At 53.2% G+C, this 19,504-nt stretch overlaps 1 protein-coding gene across 1 annotated transcript in view; it reads left to right on the plus strand.

Moving 5' to 3' along the window:
- Positions 1-19,065, plus strand: part of LOC140264987 (arf-GAP with Rho-GAP domain, ANK repeat and PH domain-containing protein 1-like) — a gene marked incomplete at its 3' end in the record, with an annotated part of 46,822 nt that extends 27,757 nt beyond the window's left edge. Inside the window, exons 4-6 of the mRNA XM_072360869.1 lie at positions 3,441-3,543; positions 11,540-11,735; positions 19,020-19,065. Coding sequence (XP_072216970.1) covers positions 3,441-3,543; positions 11,540-11,735; positions 19,020-19,065 — 345 coding nt within the window. The remainder of the gene's footprint in view (positions 1-3,440; positions 3,544-11,539; positions 11,736-19,019) is intronic.
- Between the last annotated feature and the right edge of the window lie 439 nt (positions 19,066-19,504).

Genomic DNA, 19,504 nt, shown 5'->3' on the forward strand with positions numbered 1-19,504 from the left:
ACATAGGGACACATAGAGACACATCGCGACCCATAAAGACCCATAGGGACACATATAGACACATAGGGACACATAGGGACCCATAGAGACACATAGGGACACATAGAGACACATAGGGACACATAGGGAACCATAGGGATCCATAGGGACCCATAGGGACACATAGGGACACATAGGGACCCATAGGGAACAATAGGGACACATAGAGACACATAGGGACACATAGAGACACATAGAGACACATAGAGACCATAGAGACCCATAGCGACCCATAGAGACCCATAGGGACCCATAGGGACACATAGTGACTATAGAGACCCATAGAGAACCATAGCGACCCATAGGGACCCATAGGGACACATAGGGACACATAGGGACACATAGGGACCCACTGCGACCCATAGGGACCCATAGGGACACATAGAGAACCATAGGGACCCACAGCGACCCATAGGGACACATAGGGACACATCGCGACCCATAAAGACCCATAGGGACACATATAGACACATAGGGACACATAGGGACCCATAGAGACCCATAGGGACACATAGAGACACATAGAGACACATAGGGACACATAGAGACCCATAGGGACACATAGGGACACATAGAGACCCATAGGGACACATAGGGACACATAGAGACCCATAGGGACACATAGGGACACATAGGGACACATAGAGACACATAGGGACACATAGGGACACATAGGGACACATTGGGACCCATAGGGACTCATAGGGACACATAGGGACACATAGGGACACATAGGGACACATAGAGACCCATAGGGACCCATAGGGACACATAGGGACACATAGGGACACATAGGGACACATAGAGAACCATAGCGACCCATAGGGACCCATAGAGACCCATAGGGACCCATAGGGACACATAGGGACACATAGCGACCATAGGGACACATAGCGACACACTGCGACCCATAGGGACCCATAGGGACCCATAGGGACACATAGGGACACATAGAGACACATAGAGAACCATAGTGACCCATAGGGACACATAGAGACCCATAGGGACCATTAGGGACCCATAGTGACCCATAGAGACACATAGGGACACATAGGGACACATAGCGATCCATAGGGACACATAGAGACCAATAGGGACCCATAGAGACCCATAGGGACCCATAGAGACCCATAGGGACACATAGTGACCCATAGGGACACATAGGGACACATAGGGAACCATAGGGACACATAGGGACACATAGAGACCCATAGGGACACATAGGGACATATAGGGACCATAGGGACACATAGGGACACATAGCGACACATAGCGACCCATAGCAACTCATAGTAACCCATAGTGACCCATAGGGACACATAGGGACACATAGGGATCCATAGGGACACATAGAGACCCATAGAGACCCATAGAGACCCATAGGGACACATAGCGACCATAGCGACCCATAGAAACCCTTAGAGAACCATAGGGACACATAGGGACCCATAGGGACCCATAGGGACCCATAGGGACCCATAGGGACACATAGGGACACACAGCGACCCATAGGGACACATAGTGACCATAGAAACCCTTAGAGACCCATATTGACCCATAGGGACACATAGCGACCCATAGGGACCAATAGAGACCCATAGGGACCCATAGAGACCCATAGAGACCCATAGGGACACATAGGGACCCATAGGGACCCATAGGGACACATAGGGACCCATAGTGACCCAATAGGGACCCATAGATACCCATAGTGACCCATAGGGACACATAGAGACACATAGGGACCCATAGGGACACATAGGGACCCATAGAGACCATAGGGACACATAGGGACCCATAGTGACCCATAGGGACACATAGCAACCCATAGCGATCCATAGGGACCCATAGAGACCCATAGCGACCCACAGCGACCCATAGTGACCCATAGAGACCCATAGAGAACCGTAGGGAACAATAGGGACCCATAGAGACCCATAGAGACCCATAGGGACCCATAGGGACCCATAGAGACCCATAGGGACACATAGCGACCCATAGGGACACATAGGGACACATAGGAACACATAGCGACACATAGGGACCCATAGCGACCTATAGCGACCCATAGCGACCCATAGTGACCTATAGGGACCCATCGGGACACATAGAGAACCATAGGGACACATAGAGATCCATAGCAACCCATAGGGACCCATATGGACACATAGGAACCCATAGCGACCCATAAAGACCCATAGCAATCCATATAGACACATAGGGACCCATAGGGACCCATAGCGACCCATAGGGACCCATAGAGAACCATAGCTACCCATAGCGACCCATAGGGACCCATAGAGACCCATAGAGACCCATAGAGACCCATAGAGAACCATAGCTACCCATAGCGACCCATAGGGACACATAGAGACCCATAGAGACACATAGGGACCCATAGGGACCCATAGGGACACATAGGGACACATAGGGACCCATAGGGACACATAGAGACCCATAGAGACACATAGGGACACATAGGGACCCATAGGGACCCATAGGGACCCATAGCGACCCATAGCGACCCATAGAGACCCATAGAGACCCATAGGGACCCATAGCAACCCATAGGGACCCATAGCAACCCATAGGGACCCATAGTGACCCATAGGGACCCATAGAGACCCGTAGAAACACATAGTGACCCATAGGGACCCATATCGACACATAGAGACCCATAGGGACCCATAGGGACACATAGGGACACATAGTGACCATAGAGACCCATAGAGACCCATAGCGACCCATAGAATACCTTAGAGAACCATAGGGACACATAGAGACACATAGCGACACATAGAGACACATAGTGACCCATAGGGACACATAGGGACCCATAGCGACCCATAGGGACCCATTGCGACCCATAGGGACCAATAGAGACCCACAGGGACCCATAGCGACCCATAGGGATCCATAGGGAACCATAGGGACCCATAGCGACCCATAGGGACACATAGCAACCCATAGGGACCCATTGAGACCTATAGGGACACATAGAGACACATAGGGACCCATAGGGACCCATAGAGACCCATAGGGACCCATAGGGAACCATAGGGACACATAGCGACCATAGGGACACATAGTGACACACTGCGACCCATAGGGACCCATAGCGACCCATAGAGACCCACAGCGACCCATAGGGACACATAGAGACCCATAGGGACCCATAGGGACACATAGCGACCCATAGAGACCCATAGGGACTCATAGAGACCCATAGAATACCTTAGAGAACCATAGGGACACATAGGGACCCATAGGGACCCATAGAGACCCATAGCGACCCATATGTGACCCCATAACTGGGATATGGGTTCTTATGGGGCAGCCCTATAGGGTTGACCCCATAGGCCCCCATTGGTGCCCTTAATCCCGCCCCCCTCTTCCCATAGGCTGCCGTTCACCTTTGAGCTCTACACCGACTCGGAGCGGCTCTACCTCTTCGGATTGGACGACGCCGACGGCGCCAACCAATGGCTGCGCTCCATTGCTAAGGTAGGAGCCAATCAATGATGGGGTGAATGTGGGGCTGGGGGCAACATTGACTCATTAACCACAATGGGATCCCATAACCCCAATGGGACCCTATAACCCAATGGGACCCTATAAACGCAATGGGACCCTATAAACACAATGAGACCCTATAACACCAATGAGACCCTATAACCCAATGGGACCCCATAACTTAATGGGACCCCATAACCACAATGGGGCCCTAAAACCCAATGGGACCCTATAACCACAATGGGACCCTATAACCCCAATGGGACCCTAAAACCCAATGGGACCCTATAACCCCAATGGGACCCTATAACCACAATGAGACCCTATAACCCCAATGGGACCCTATAACCCAATGGGACCCTATAACCCCAATGGGACCCTATAACCACAATGAGACCCTATAACACCAATGGGACCCTATAACCCAATGGGACCCCATACCCAATGGGACCCCATAATCCCAATGGGATCCCATAACCACAATGGGACCCTATAACCCAATGGGACCCTATAACACCAATGGGACCCTATAACCCAATGGGATCCTATAACCGCAATGGGATCCCATAACCCAATGGGAACCCATAACACAATGGGATCCTATAACCACAATGGGACCCTATAACCCCAATGGGACCCTATAACCCAGTGGGACCCTATAAACACAATGGGACCCTATAACCCAATGGGACCCTATAACCACAATGGGACCCTATAACCCAATGGGATCCCATAACCACAATGGGACCCTATAACCCAGTGGGACCCTATAACCCAATGGGACCCTATAACACCAATGGGACCCTATAACACCAATGGGACCCCATAACTTCAATGGGACCCTATAACCACAATGGGACCCTATAACCCAATGGGACCCTATAAACACAATGGGACCCCATACCCACAATGGGACCCTATAACCCAATGGGACCCTAAAACCCAATGGGAACCTATAACCCAATGGGACCCCATAACCACAATGGGACCCCATAACTCAATGGGATCCCATAACCCCAACGGGACCCTATAACCCAGTGGGACCCATAACCCCAATGGGACCCCATAACCCAATGGGATCCCATAACCACAGTGGGACCCCATAACCCCAATGGGACCCCATAACCCAATGGGACCCTATAACCTAATGGGACCCTATAACCACAATGGGACCCTATAAACACAATGGGACCCCATAAACCCAATGGGACCCCATAACCACAATGGGACTCCATAACCTCAATGGGACCCTATATCCCAATGGGACCCTATAAACCAATGGGACCCTATAACCACAATGGGATCCTATAACCCAATGGGACCCTATAACCCAATGGGACCCCATAATCCCAATGGGATCCCATAACCACAGTGGGACCCTATAACCCAATGGGACCCCATAACCCAATGGGACCCTATAACCACAATGGGACCCTATAACCCAATGGGACCCTATAACCCAATGGGACCCTATAACACCAATGGGACCCTATAACCACAATGGGACCCTATAACCACAATGGGACCCTATAACCCAATGGGACCCTATAACCACAATGGGACCCTATAACCCAATGGGACCCTATAACCCACTGGGACCCCATAACGCATAGTGAACCCATAACCCCATAGTGACCCCATAACCCAATGTGACCCCATAACCCCATAGTGACCCTATAATCCATAGTGACCCCATAACCCCATAGTGTCCCCATAACCCCAATACTACCCCATAACCCAGTGTGACCCCATAACCCCATAGAGACCTCATAGTGACCCCATAGTGACCCCATAGCCCTAATAGGACCCCATAAACCCATAGTGACCCCATAGTGACCCTATAACCCCATAGTGACCCCATAACCCAATGGGACCCCATAACCCAATGTGACCCCATAACCCCATAGTGACCCTATAATCCATAGTGTCCCCATAACCCCATAGTGACCCCATAACCCCATAGTGACCCCATAACCCATAGTGACCCCATAACCCCATAGTGACCCCATAACCCCATACCCCATAGTGACCCCATAGTGACCCCATACCCCATAGTGACCCCATAACCCATAGTGACCCCATAACCCCATAACCCTATAATGACCCCATAACCCTATAATGACCCCATAACCCTATAATGACCCCATAACCCCATAACCCTATAGTGACCCCATAACCCTATAATGACCCCATAGCCCATAGTGACCCCATAACCCCATAGTGACCCCATAGTGACCCCATAACCCCATAACCCTATAATGACCCCATAACCCCATAGTGACCCCATAACCCATAGTGACCCCATAACCCCATATTGACCCCATAAACCAATGTGACCCCATAGCCCTAATAGGACCCTATAGCCCGTTTAGGACCCCATAACCCCATAGTGACCCCATAACCCATAGTGACCCCATAAACCCATAGTCTCCCCATAGTGACCCCATAACCCCATAACCCATAGTGACCCCATATCCTGCCCCAAATCCCAGGACCCCATAGCCCTAATAGGACCCCATGACCCCATAGTGACCTCATATCCTTCCTCGTATCCCAGGACCCCATAACCCCATAGAGACCCCATATTGACCCTATAACCCCATAGTGACCCCATAACCCATAGTCACCCCATAGCCTTAATAGGACCCCATAACCCCATAGAGACCTCATAGTGACCCCATAGTGACCCCATTGCCCTAATAGGACCCCATAGTGACCACATAACCCCATAGTGACCCCATAGTGACCCCATAACCCCATAACCCCATAGTGACCCCATAACCCATAGTCACCCCATAGCCCTAATAGGACCCCATAACCCCATAGTGACCCTATAACCCCATAACCCATAGTGACCCCATAACGCATAGTGACCCCATAACCCCATAACCCTATAATGACCCCATATCCCCATAGTGACCCCATAGCCCTAATAGGACCCCATAACCCATAGTGACCCCCTAACCCTATAATGACCCCATAACCCATAGTGACCCCATAACCCCATAGTGACCCCATAACCCATAGTGACCCCATTACCCATAGTGACCCCATAGCCCATAGTGACCCCATAACCCCATAGTGACCCCATAGTGATCCCATTACCCCATAACCCTATAGTGACCCCATAACCCTATAATGACCCCATAACCCCATAGTGACCCTGTAACCCTATAATGACCCCATAACCCCATAGTGACCCTATAACCCTATAATGACCCCATAACCCCATAGTGACCCCATAACCCCATAGTGACCCCATAACCCCATAACCCATAGTGACCCCATAACCCCATAACCCCATAGTGACCCCATAGCCCTAATAGGACCCCATAACCCCATAACCCTATAGTGACCCCATAACCCCATAGTGACCCCATAGTGACCCCATAACCCATAGTGACCCCATTACCAATAGTGACCCCATAACGCATAGTGACCCCATAACCCCATAACCCTATAATTACCCCATAACCCCATAGTGACCCCATAACCCCATAGTGACCCCATAACCCCATAACCCTATAATGACCCCATAACCCATAGTGACCCCATAGTGTCCCCATAGCCCTAATAGGACCCCATAGTGACCCCATACCCGTTAACCCCATAGTGACCCCATAACCCATAGTGACCCCATAACCCCATATTGACCCCATAACCCTATAACCCTATAATGACCCCATAACCCATAGTGACCCCATAGTGTCCCCATAGCCCTAATAGGACCCCATACCCCATAGTGGCCCCATAGTGACCACATATCCCTAATAGGACCCCATAGTGACCCCATAGTGACCCCATAGTGACCCCATAACCCCATAGTGACCCCATAACCCCATTGTGACCCCATAACCCCATAACCCTATAATTACCCATAACCCCATAGTGACCCCATAACCCCATAGTGACCCCATAGCCCTATAATGACCCCATAACCCCATAGTGACCCCATAGCCCTAATAGGACCCCATAACCCCATAACCCCATAGTGACCCCATAACCCCATAACCCTATAATGACCCCATTAGCCCTAATAGGACCCATAGTGACCCCATAACCCCATAGTGACCCCATAACCCCATAGTGACCCCATAGTGACCCCATAACCCATAGTGACCCCATAGCCCTAATAGGACCCCATAGTGACCCCATAGTGACCCCATAGTGACCCCATAGCCCTAATAAAACCCCATAGTGACCCCATAGTGACCCCATAGCCCTAATAGGACCCCATAGTGACCCCATAACCCATAGTGACCCCATAACCCCATAACCCTATAATGACCCCATAACCCCATAGCCCTAATAGGACCCCATACCCATAGTGACCCCATAGTGACTCTATAAGCCCATAGTGACCCCATAACCCCATAACCCTGTAATGACCCCATAACCCATAGTGACCCCATTGTGTCCCCATAGCCCTAATACGACCCCATAGCCCTAATAGGACCCCATAGTGACCCCATAGCCCTAATAGGACCCCATAACCCCCATAGTGACCCCATAGCCCTAATAGGACCCCATAGTGACCCCATAGCCCTAATAGGACCCCATAACCCCATACCCCATAGTGACCCCATAACCCCATAACCTATAATGACCCCATAACCCCATAACCCCATAGTGACCCCATAACCCCATAACCCTATAATGACCCCATAACCCCATAACCCCATAGTGACCCCATAACCCATAGTGACCCCATAACCCTATAGTGACCCCATAGCCCTAATAGGACCACATAGCCCTAATAGGACCCTATAGTAACCCCATAGCCCTAATAGGACCCCATAGCCCATAGTGACCCCATAGCCCTAATAGGACCCCATAACCCCATTACCCCATAGTGACTCTATACCCCCATAGTGACCCTATACCCTGCCCCATATCCCAGGACCCCATAACCCATAGTGACCCCATAACCCATAGTGACCCCATAGTGTCCCCATAGCCCTAATAGGACCCCATAGCCCTAATAGGACCCCATAGTGACCCCATAGCCCTAATAGGACCCCATAACCCCATAGTGACCCCATAACCCCATAACCCCATAGTGACCCTATAGTGACCCCATACCCCATAGTGACCCCATAACCCCATAACCTATAATGACCCCATTAGCCCTAATAGGACCCCATAGTGACCCTATCCCCTGCCCTATATCCCAGGACCCCATAGCCCTAATAGGACCCCATAACCCCATAGTGACCCCATAACCCCATAACCCCATAGTGACCCCATAACCCCATAACCCTATAGTGACCCCATAGCCCTAATAGGACCCCATACCCCATAGTGACCCCATAACCCTATAATGACCCCATAACCCCATAGTGACCCCATATCCTGCCCCATATCCCAGGACCCCATAACCCATAGTGTCCCCATAGTGACCCCATAACCCCATAACCCATAGTGACCCCATAACCCATAGTGACCCTATAACCCCAATGTGACCCTATAACCCATAGTGACCCCATAACCCACTGTGACCCCATAACCCCATAGTGACCCCATAACCCAATGGGACCCCATAACCCATAGTGACCCCATAACCCCATAACCCTATAATGACCCCATAACCCCATAGTGACCCTGTAACCCTATAATGACCCCATAACCCCATAGTGACCCTATAACCCTATAATGACCCCATAACCCCATAGTGACCCCATAACCCCATAGTGACCCCATAACCCCATAACCCATAGTGACCCCATAACCCCATAACCCCATAGTGACCCCATAACCCCATAACCCATAGTGACCCCATAACCCCATAACCCCATAGTGACCCCATAGCCCTAATAGGACCCCATAACCCCATAACCCATAGTGACCCCATAACCCCATAGTGACCCCATAACCCCATAACCCATAGTGACCCCATAACCCATAGTGACCCCATAGTGTCCCCATAGCCCTAATAGGACCCCATATCCCATAGTGACCCCATATCCCTATAATGACCCCATAACCCCATTGTGACCCCATAACACTATAATGACCCCATACCCCATAGTGACCCCATAGCCCTAATAGGACCCCATAACCCCATAACCCTATAATGACCCCATAACCCATAGTGACCCCATAACCCCATAGTGACCCCATAACCCCATAGTCACCCCATAGTGACCCTATAACCCATAGTGACCCCATATCCTGCCCCATATTCCAGGACCCCATACCCCATAGTGACCCCATACCCCATAGTGACCCCATAACCCCATAACCCCATAGTGACCCCATAACCCAATGGGACCCCATAACCCATAGTGACCCCATAACCCCATAACCCTATAATGACCCCATACCCCATAGTGACCCCATAACCCCATAACCCTATAGTGACCCCATAACCCAATGGGACCCCATACCCCATAGTGACCCCATAACCCCATAACCTATAATGACCCCATAGCCCTAATAGGACCCCATAACCCCATAACCCCATAGTGACCCCATAACCCCATAACCCTATAATGACCCCATAACCCCATAGTGACCCCATAGTGACCCCATAACCCATAGTGACCCCATAACCTATAGTGACCCCATAGCTTTAATAGGACCCCATAACCCATAGTGACCCCATAACCCATAGTGACCCCATAACCCCATAGTGACCCCATAACCCTATAATGACCCCATAGCCCTAATAGGACCCCATAACCCCATAGTGACCCCATAGTGACCCCATAACCCCATAACCCCATAGTGACCCCATAACCCAATGTGACCCCATAGCCCTAATAGGACCCCATAACGCCATAACCCCATAGTGACCCCATAACCCATAGTGACCCCATAACCCCATAACCCATAGTGACCCCATAATCCCATAACCCTATAATGACCCCATAACCCTATAATGACCCTATACCCCATAGTGACCCCATAGTGTCCCCATAGCCCTAATAGGACCCCATAGCCCATAGTGACCCCATATCCCTATAATGACCCCATAACCCCATTGTGACCCCATAACACTATAATGACCCCATACCCCATAGTGACCCCATAGCCCTAATAGGACCCCATAACCCCATAACCCCATAGTGATCCCATAACCCCATAATGACCCCATACCCCATAGTGACCCCATAACCCCATAACCCTATAATGACCCCATACCCCATAGTGACCCCATAGCCCTAATAGGACCCCATAACCCCATAACCCTATAATGACCCCATAACCCATAGTGACCCCATAACCCATAGTGACCCCATAACCCCATAGTCACCCCATAGTGACCCTATAACCCATAGTGACCCCATATCCTGCCCCATATTCCAGGACCCCATACCCCATAGTGACCCCATAACCCCATAGTGACCCCATAACCCCATAACCCCATAGTGACCCCATAACCCAATGGGACCCCATAACCCATAGTGACCCCATAACCCCATAACCCATAGTGACCCCATAGTGACCCCATAACCCCATAACCCCATAGTGACCCCATAACCCTATAATGACCCCATAGCCCTAATAGAACCCCATAATCCCATAACCCCATAGTGATCCCATAACCCCATAGTGACCCCATAACCCCATAACCCTATAATGACCCCATAACCCATAGTGACCCCATAGTGTCCCCATAGCCCTAATAGGACCCCATAGCCCTAATAGGACCCCATAGTGACCCCATAACCCATAGTGACCCCATAGCCCATAGTGACCCCATAACCCCATAACCCATAGTGACCCCATAACCCATAGTGACCCCATAACCCCATAACCCATAGTGACCCCATAATCCCATAACCCTATAATGACCCCATAACCCCATAACCCTATAATGACCCCATAACCCCATAACCCTATAATGACCCCATAACCCCATAACCCTATAATGATCCCATAGTGACCCCATAACCTATAATGACCCCATAACCCCATACCCCATAGTGACCCCATAGCCCTATTAGGACCCCATAGTGACCCTATACGCTGCCCTATCTCCCAGTCCATGGTCCCCCCGTGCGCTGATTGGCTGCTGGAGCTTCCCTTTGATCGGCTGGGCCGGCTGCTTTATAAGGGCGGGCTGAAGCTGCAGCGCCCCCTGTTGGGCTGGATGGCCTTGGTGGGCTCCAGGCTGCACCTCTGCCCCACGGATGGCAGCACCCGGATGGACGTGCAGCTCAGGAAGCTGCAGGAGCTCAGTAAGGGGGGGGGGGGTTATGGGGTTATAAGGGGGGATATGGGGTTATAAGGGGGGGTTATGGGGTTATAAGGGGGTACTATGGGGGGTTATGGGGGGTTATGGGGTTATAAGGGGGTACTATGGGGGGTTATGGGGGTCCTATAGGGGGGTTATGGGGTTATAAGGGGGGGGTTATGGGGTTATAAGGGGGGTTATGGGGTTATAAGGGGGTACTGAGGGGGGTTAAGGGGGTTATGGGGTTATAAGGGGGGGGTTATGGGGTTATAAGGGGGGGGTTATGGGGTTATAAGGGGGTACTATGGGGGGTTATGGGGGTCCTATGGGGGTCCTGAGGGGGGTTAAGGGGGTCTTAAGGGGGGTAATGGGGGTTCTAAGGGGGGTGATGGGGGTCTTAAGGGGTGATGGGGGTCCTAAGGGGGGTTATGGGGTTATAAGGGGGGATATGGGGTTATAAGGGGGGTTATAGGGGTCCTAAGGGGGGTTATGGGGTTATAAGGGGGGATATGGGGTTATAAGGGGGGTTATAGGGGTCCTAAGGGGGGTTATGGGGTTATAAGGGGGGGGTTATGGGGTTATAAGGGGGGTTATGGGGTTATAAGGGGGTTTATGGGGTTATAAGGGGGTACTATGAGGGGTTATGGGGGTTATAAGGGGGGTTATGGGGGTCCTAAGGGGGGTTGTGGGGGGTTATGGGGTTATAAGGGGGGTTATAGGGGTCCTAAGGGAGGTTATGGGGTTATAAGGGGGTCCTATGGGGGGAGATGGGGGTACTATGGGGGGTTATGGGGGTTATGGGGTTATAAGGGGGGGGTTATGGGGTTATAAGGGGGTACTATGGGGGGAGATGGGGGTCCTATAGGGGGGTTATGGGGTTATAGGGGGGTACTGAGGGGGGTTAAGGGGGGTTATGGGGTTATAAGGGGGGTTATAGGGGTCCTAAGGGGGGTGATGGGGGTTATAAGGGGGGTTATAGGGGTCCTAAGGGGGTCCTAAAGGGGTGATGGGGGTCCTGAGGGGGGTTATGGGGTTATAAGGGGGGTTATGGGGTTATAAGGGGGGTTATGGGGTTATAAGGGGGTCCTATGGGGGGTTATGGGGTTATAAGGGGGTCCTATGGGGGGTTATGGGGGTTATGGGGTTATAAGGGGGGGGTTATGGGGGTTATGGGCTTATAAGGGGGTACTATGGGGGGTTATGGGGGTTATAAGGGGGGTTATAGGGGTCCTAAGGGGGGTTATAGGGGGTTATGGGGTTATAACGGGGGTTATAGGGGTCCTAAGGGGGGTTATGGGGGTTATGGGGTTATAAGGGGGGTTATGGGGTTATAAGAGGGTACTATGGGGGGTTATGGGGGTCCTATGGGGAGAGATAGGGGTCTTAAAGGGGGTGATGGGAGTCTTAAGGGGGGTGATATGGGTTCTAAGGGGGTCCTGAATGGGGTTATGGGGGGTCCTAAGAGGGTCCTGAGGGGGGTTATGGGGGTCTTAAGGGGGTGATGGGGGTACTAAGGGGGGTTATGGGGTTATAAGGGGGTCCTAAGGGGGGAGATGGGGGTTATAAGGGGGTTATGGGGTTCTAAGGGGGGTTATAGGGGTCCTAAGGGGGGTTAAGGGGAATTATAGGGGTCCTAAGAAGGGTTAAGGGGGGTTATAGGGGTCCTAAGGGGGGTTATGGGGGGTTGTGGGGTTATAAGGGGGGTTATAGGGGTCCTAAGGGTGGTTATGGGGTTATAAGGGGGTCCTATGGGGGGAGATGGGGGTACTATGGGGGGTTATGGGGGTTATGGGGTTATAAGGGGGGTTATAGGGGTCCTGAGGGGGGTGATGGGGGTCCTAAGAGGGTCCTGAGGGGGGTTATGGAGGTCTTAAGGGGGGAATGGGGGTTATAAGGGGGGTAATGGGGGTCCTGAGGTGGGTGATGGGGGTACTAAGGGGGGTGATGGGGGTCCTGAGGGGGTTATGGGGGGTCCTAAGGGGGTACTAAGGGGGTGATGGGGGTCCTAACAGGGTCCTGAGGGGGGTTAAGGGGGGATATGGGGTTATAAGGGGGGGGTTATGGGGGTTATAGGGGGGGTTATGGGGTTATAAGGGGGGTTATGGGGTTATAAGGGGGGATATGGGGTTATAAGGGGGGGGTTATGGGGTTATAAGGGGGGATATGGGGTTATAAGGGGGGTTATGGGGTTATAAGGGGGGATATGGGGTTATAAGGGGGTACTATGGGGGGTTATGGGGTTATAAGGGGGGATATGGGGTTATAAGGGGGTACTATGGGGGGTTATGGGGTTATAAGGGGGGTTATGGGGGGAGATGGGGGTTATAAGGGGGGTATGGGAGTCTTAAGGGGGGTGATGGGGGTTATAAGGGGGTACTGTGGGGGGTTATGGGGGTCTTAAGGGGGGTTATGAGGGTTATAAGGGGGATGATGGGGGGTGATGGGGGTCTTAAGGGGGGTGATGGGGGTCTTAAGGGGGGTGATATGGGTTATAAGGGGGTCCTAAGGGGGGTTATAGGGGTCCTAAGGGGGTCTTAAAGGGGGTGATGGGGGTCCTGAGGGGGGTTATGGGGGTCCTATGGGGGTACTAAGGGGGTTTATGGGGGTCCTAAGGGGGGTTATGGGGGTTATGGGGTTATAAGGGGAGTTATGGGGGTCCTATGGGGGTACTAAGGGGGTGATGGGGGTCCTAAGAGGGTCCTGAGGGGGGTTATGGGGGTCTTAAGGGGGTGATGGGGGTCCTGAGGGGGGTTATGGGGGTATTAAGGGGGGTGATGGGGGTTATGGGGTACTATGGGGGGTTATGGGGGTCTTAAGGGGGTCCTAAATGGGGTTATGGGGGTCCTAAGAGGGTCCTAAGGGGGGTTATAGGGGTCCTAAGGGGGTCCTAAGGGGGGTTATGGGGGGTTATAAGGGGGTACTAAAGGGGTTATGGGGGTCTTAAGGGGGTAATGGGGTTCCTAATGGGGTCCTGAGGGGGGGGTTAAGGGGGTTATGGGGTTCTAAGGGGGGTTATAGGGGTCCTAAGGGGGGTTATGGGGGGATATGGGGTTATAAGGGGGTACTATGGGGGGTTATGGGGGTTATAAGGGGGGTTATGGGGTTATAAGGGGGGGGTTATGGGGTTATAAGGGGGGTTATTGGGGTCCTAAGGGGGGTTATTGGGGTTATAAGGGGGGTTATTGGGGTCCTAAGGGGGGTTATGGGGTTATAAGGGGGGTTATTGGGGTCCTGAGGGGGTCCTGAGGGAGGTTATGGGGGTCCTAAGGAGGGTTAAGGGGGTCTTAAGGGGGGAGATGGGGGTTATAAGGGGGGTGATATGGGTTATAAGGGGGTCCTATGGGGGGTTAAGGGGGTCCTAAGGGGGTCTTAAAGGGGTTGATGGGGGTCCTGAGGGGGGTTATGGGGGTCTTAAGGAGGGCCATGGGGGTCTTAAGGGGATGATGGGGGTACTAAGGGGGGTTATGGGGGGTTATGGGGGTCCTAAGGGGGTCTTAAAGGGGTGGGGGGGTCCTAAGGGGGTCCTAAGGGGGGTTATGGGGGTCCTATGGGGGTACTAAGGGGGGGAATGGGGGTTCTAAGGGGGTTATGGGGGTCTTAAGGGGGTCCTGAGGGAGGTTATGGGGGTCCTAAGGGGGGTGATGGGGGTCCTGAGGGGGGTTATGGGGGTTATGGGGTTATAAGGGGGGGGTTATGGGGGTTATGGGGTTATAAGGGGGTACTATGGGGGGTTATGGGGGTTATAAGGGGGGTGATGAGGGTCCTAAGGGGGGTTATGGGGGGTTATGGGGTTATAAGGGGGTACTATGGGGGGAGATGGGGGTCCTAAGGGGGTCCTGAAGGGGGTTATGGGGTTCCTAAGGGGGGTAATGGGGGTTATAAGGGGGTCCTAAGGGGGGTTATGAAGGTCTTAAGGGGGTCCTGAGGGGTTTAAGGGGTCCTAAGGGGGGTTATAGGGGTCACTAAGGGGGGTTATGGGGGGTTATGGGGTTATAAGGGGGGTTATAGGGGTCCTAAGGGGGGTTATGGGGTTATAAGGGGGTACTATGGGGGGTTATGGGGGTCTTATGGGGGTAATGGGGGTGCTATAGGGGGTTATGGGGGGGGGGGGGGGGTTAATGGGGTCCTGAGGGGGGGGTTAAGGGGGGTTATGGGGTCCTAAGGGGGGTTATAGGGGTCCTAAGGGGGGTGATGGGGGTCCTAAGGGGGTCCTGAGGGGGAGAATGGGGGTCCTAAGGGGGGTTATGGGGGTTATAAGGGGGTTATGGGGTTATAAGGGGGTCCTGAGGGGGGTTGAGGGGGGTTGGGGGTTATGAAGGGGTCCTAAGGGGGGTTATGGGGGTCTTAAGGGGGTTCTAAAGGGGGTGATGGGGTTCCTGAGGGGGGTTAAGGGGTTAAGGGGGGTTATGGGGTCCTAAGGGGGGTTATAAGGGGGTCCTAAGGGGGGTTATGAAGGTCTTAAGGGGGTCCTGAGGGGTTTAAGGGGTCCTAAGGGGGGTTATAGGGGTCCTAAGGGGGGTTATGGGGGGTTATGGGGTTATAAGGGGGGTTATTGGGGTCCTAAGGGGGGTTATTGGGGTTATAAGGGGGGTTATTGGGGTCCTAAGGGGGGTTATGGGGTTATAAGGGGGGTTATTGGGGTCCTGAGGGGGTCCTGAGGGAGGTTATGGGGGTCCTAAGGAGGGTTAAGGGGGTCTTAAGGGGGGAGATGGGGGTTATAAGGGGGGTGATATGGGTTATAAGGGGGTCCTATGGGGGGTTAAGGGGGTCCTAAGGGGGTCTTAAAGGGGTTGATGGGGGTCCTGAGGGGGGTTATGGGGGTCTTAAGGAGGGCCATGGGGGTCTTAAGGGGATGATGGGGGTACTAAGGGGGGTTATGGGGGGTTATGGGGGTCCTAAGGGGGTCTTAAAGGGGTGGGGGGGTCCTAAGGGGGTCCTAAGGGGGGTTATGGGGGTCCTATGGGGGTACTAAGGGGGGGAATGGGGGTTCTAAGGGGGTTATGGGGGTCTTAAGGGGGTCCTGAGGGAGGTTATGGGGGTCCTAAGGGGGGTGATGGGGGTCCTGAGGGGGGTTATGGGGGTTATGGGGTTATAAGGGGGGGGTTATGGGGGTTATGGGGTTATAAGGGGGTACTATGGGGGGTTATGGGGGTTATAAGGGGGGTGATGAGGGTCCTAAGGGGGGTTATGGGGGGTTATGGGGTTATAAGGGGGTACTATGGGGGGAGATGGGGGTCCTAAGGGGGTCCTGAAGGGGGTTATGGGGTTCCTAAGGGGGGTAATGGGGGTTATAAGGGGGTCCTAAGGGGGGTTATGAAGGTCTTAAGGGGGTCCTGAGGGGTTTAAGGGGTCCTAAGGGGGGTTATAGGGGTCCTAAGGGGGGTTATGGGGGGTTATGGGGTTATAAGGGGGGTTATAGGGGTCCTAAGGGGGGTTATGGGGTTATAAGGGGGTACTATGGGGGGTTATGGGGGTCTTATGGGGGTAATGGGGGTCCTATAGGGGGTTATGGGGGGGGGGGGGTTAATGGGGTCCTGAGGGGGGGGTTAAGGGGGGTTATGGGGTTATAAGGGGGGTTATAGGGGTCCTAAGGGGGGTTATGGGGTGATATGGGTACTATGGGGGGTTATGGGGGTCTTATGGGGGTAATGGGGGTGCTATAGGGGGTTATGGGGGGGGGGGGGGGGTTAATGGGGTCCTGAGGGGGGGGTTAAGGGGGGTTATGGGGTCCTAAGGGGGGTTATAGGGGTCCTAAGGGGGGTGATGGGGGTCCTAAGGGGGTCCTGAGGGGGAGAATGGGGGTCCTAAGGGGGGTTATGGGGGTTATAAGGGGGTTATGGGGTTATAAGGGGGTCCTGAGGGGGGTTGAGGGGGGTTGGGGGTTATGAAGGGGTCCTAAGGGGGGTTATGGGGGTCTTAAGGGGGTTCTAAAGGGGGTGATGGGGTTCCTGAGGGGGGTTAAGGGGTTATAAGGGGGGTTATAGGGGTCCTAAGGGGGGTTATGGGGGGATATGGGGTTATAAGAGGGTACTATGGGGGGTTATGGGGTTATAAGGGGGTACTATGGGGGGAGATGGGGGTTATAAGGGGGGTGATGGGGGTCCTAAGGAGGTCCTAAGGGGGGAGATGGGGGTCTTAAGGGGGGTGATGGGGGTCCTAAGGGGGTCTTAAAGGGGGTTATAGGGGTCCTAAGGGGGGTTATGGGGGGTTATGGGGTTATAAGGGGGGTGATGGGGGTCTTAAGGGGGGTAATGGGGGTTCTAAGGGGGGTTATAGGGGTCCTAAGGGGGGTTATGGGGGGAGATGGGGGTTATAAGGGGGGTGATGGGGGTCCTAAGGAGGTCCTAAGGGGGGAGATGGGGGTCTTAAGGGGGGTGATGGGGGTCCTAAGGGGGTCTTAAAGGGGGTTATAGGGGTCCTAAGGGGGGTTATGGGGGGTTATGGGGTTATAAGGGGGGTGATGGGGGTCTTAAGGGGGGTAATGGGGGTTCTAAGGGGGGTTATAGGGGTCCTAAGGGGGGTTATGGGGGTCCTAAGGGGGGGAATGGGGGTTCTAAGGGGGAAATGGGGGTTATAAGGGGGTACTAAGGGGGGTGATGGGGGTCCTAAGGGGGTTATGGGGGTCTTAAGGGGGGTGATGGGGGTTCTAAGGGGGGTTATGAGGGTCCTAAGGGGGGTTATGGGGGTCTTAAGGGGGGTTAATGGGGTCCTGAGGGGGGGTTATGGGGTTATAAGGGGGGTTATAGGGGTCCTAAGGGGGGTTATGGGAGTTATGGGGTTATAAGGGGGTACTATGGGGGGTTATGGGGGTTATAAGGGGGTACTATGGGGGGAGATGGGGGTCCTAAGGGGGTACTATGGGGGGTTATGGGGGTCTTAAGGGGGGTTATAGGGGTCCTAAGGGGGGTTATAGGGGTCCTAAGGGGGGTTAAGGGGGGTTATGGGGTTATAAGGGGGGTTATGGGGGTCCTGAGGGGGGTGATGGGGGTCCTAAGGGGGTCCTAAAGGGGGTGATGGGGTCATGAGGGGGGTTATAGGGGTCCTAAGGGGGTCCTAAGGGGGGTTATAGGGGTCCTAAGGGGGTCCTAAAGGGGTGATGAGGGTCCTAAGGGGGGGGATGGGGGTTATAAGGGGGGTGATATGGGTTATAAGGGGGTCCTAAGGGGGGTTATGGGGGTCCTAAGGGGGGAATGGGGTTTCTAAGGGGGGTGATGTGGTTCCTATGGGGTGGGATGTGGTTCCTATGGGGTGGGATGGGGTCCAGCCCCACCGTGTGGTTCCCTTGCAGCCGTCCAAGGGGACAACGAGGTGCTGGTGCTGGTGGAGAAGAGGAGGTAAAGGGGGAGGGGGGGGGGGAGGCAACAATATGGGGGGCAATGGGGGAACCATATAGGGACCATTGGAGGTCCATATAGAGAACCATATAGGGACCATTGGAGAACCATATAGGAACCACTGGAGGTCCATATAGGAACCCTTGGAGAACCATATGGGAACCATTGGAGGTCCATATAGGGACCCTTAGAGAACCATATAGGGACCATTGGAGGTCCATATAGGGACCCTTGGAGAACCATATAGGGACCATTGGAGGTCCATATAGGAACACTTAGAGAACCATATAGGAACCATTGGAGGTCCATATAGGAACCATTGGAGGTCCATATAGGGACACTTAGAGGACCATATAGGAACCATTGGAGGTCCATATAGGAACCATTGGAGAACCATATAGGAACCATTGGAGGTCCATATAGAGACACTTTGAGAACA

The sequence above is a fragment of the Excalfactoria chinensis genome, unplaced genomic scaffold (assembly GCF_039878825.1).
Source record: "Excalfactoria chinensis isolate bCotChi1 unplaced genomic scaffold, bCotChi1.hap2 Scaffold_377, whole genome shotgun sequence".
Classification (NCBI taxonomy): Eukaryota; Metazoa; Chordata; class Aves; order Galliformes; family Phasianidae; genus Excalfactoria; species Excalfactoria chinensis.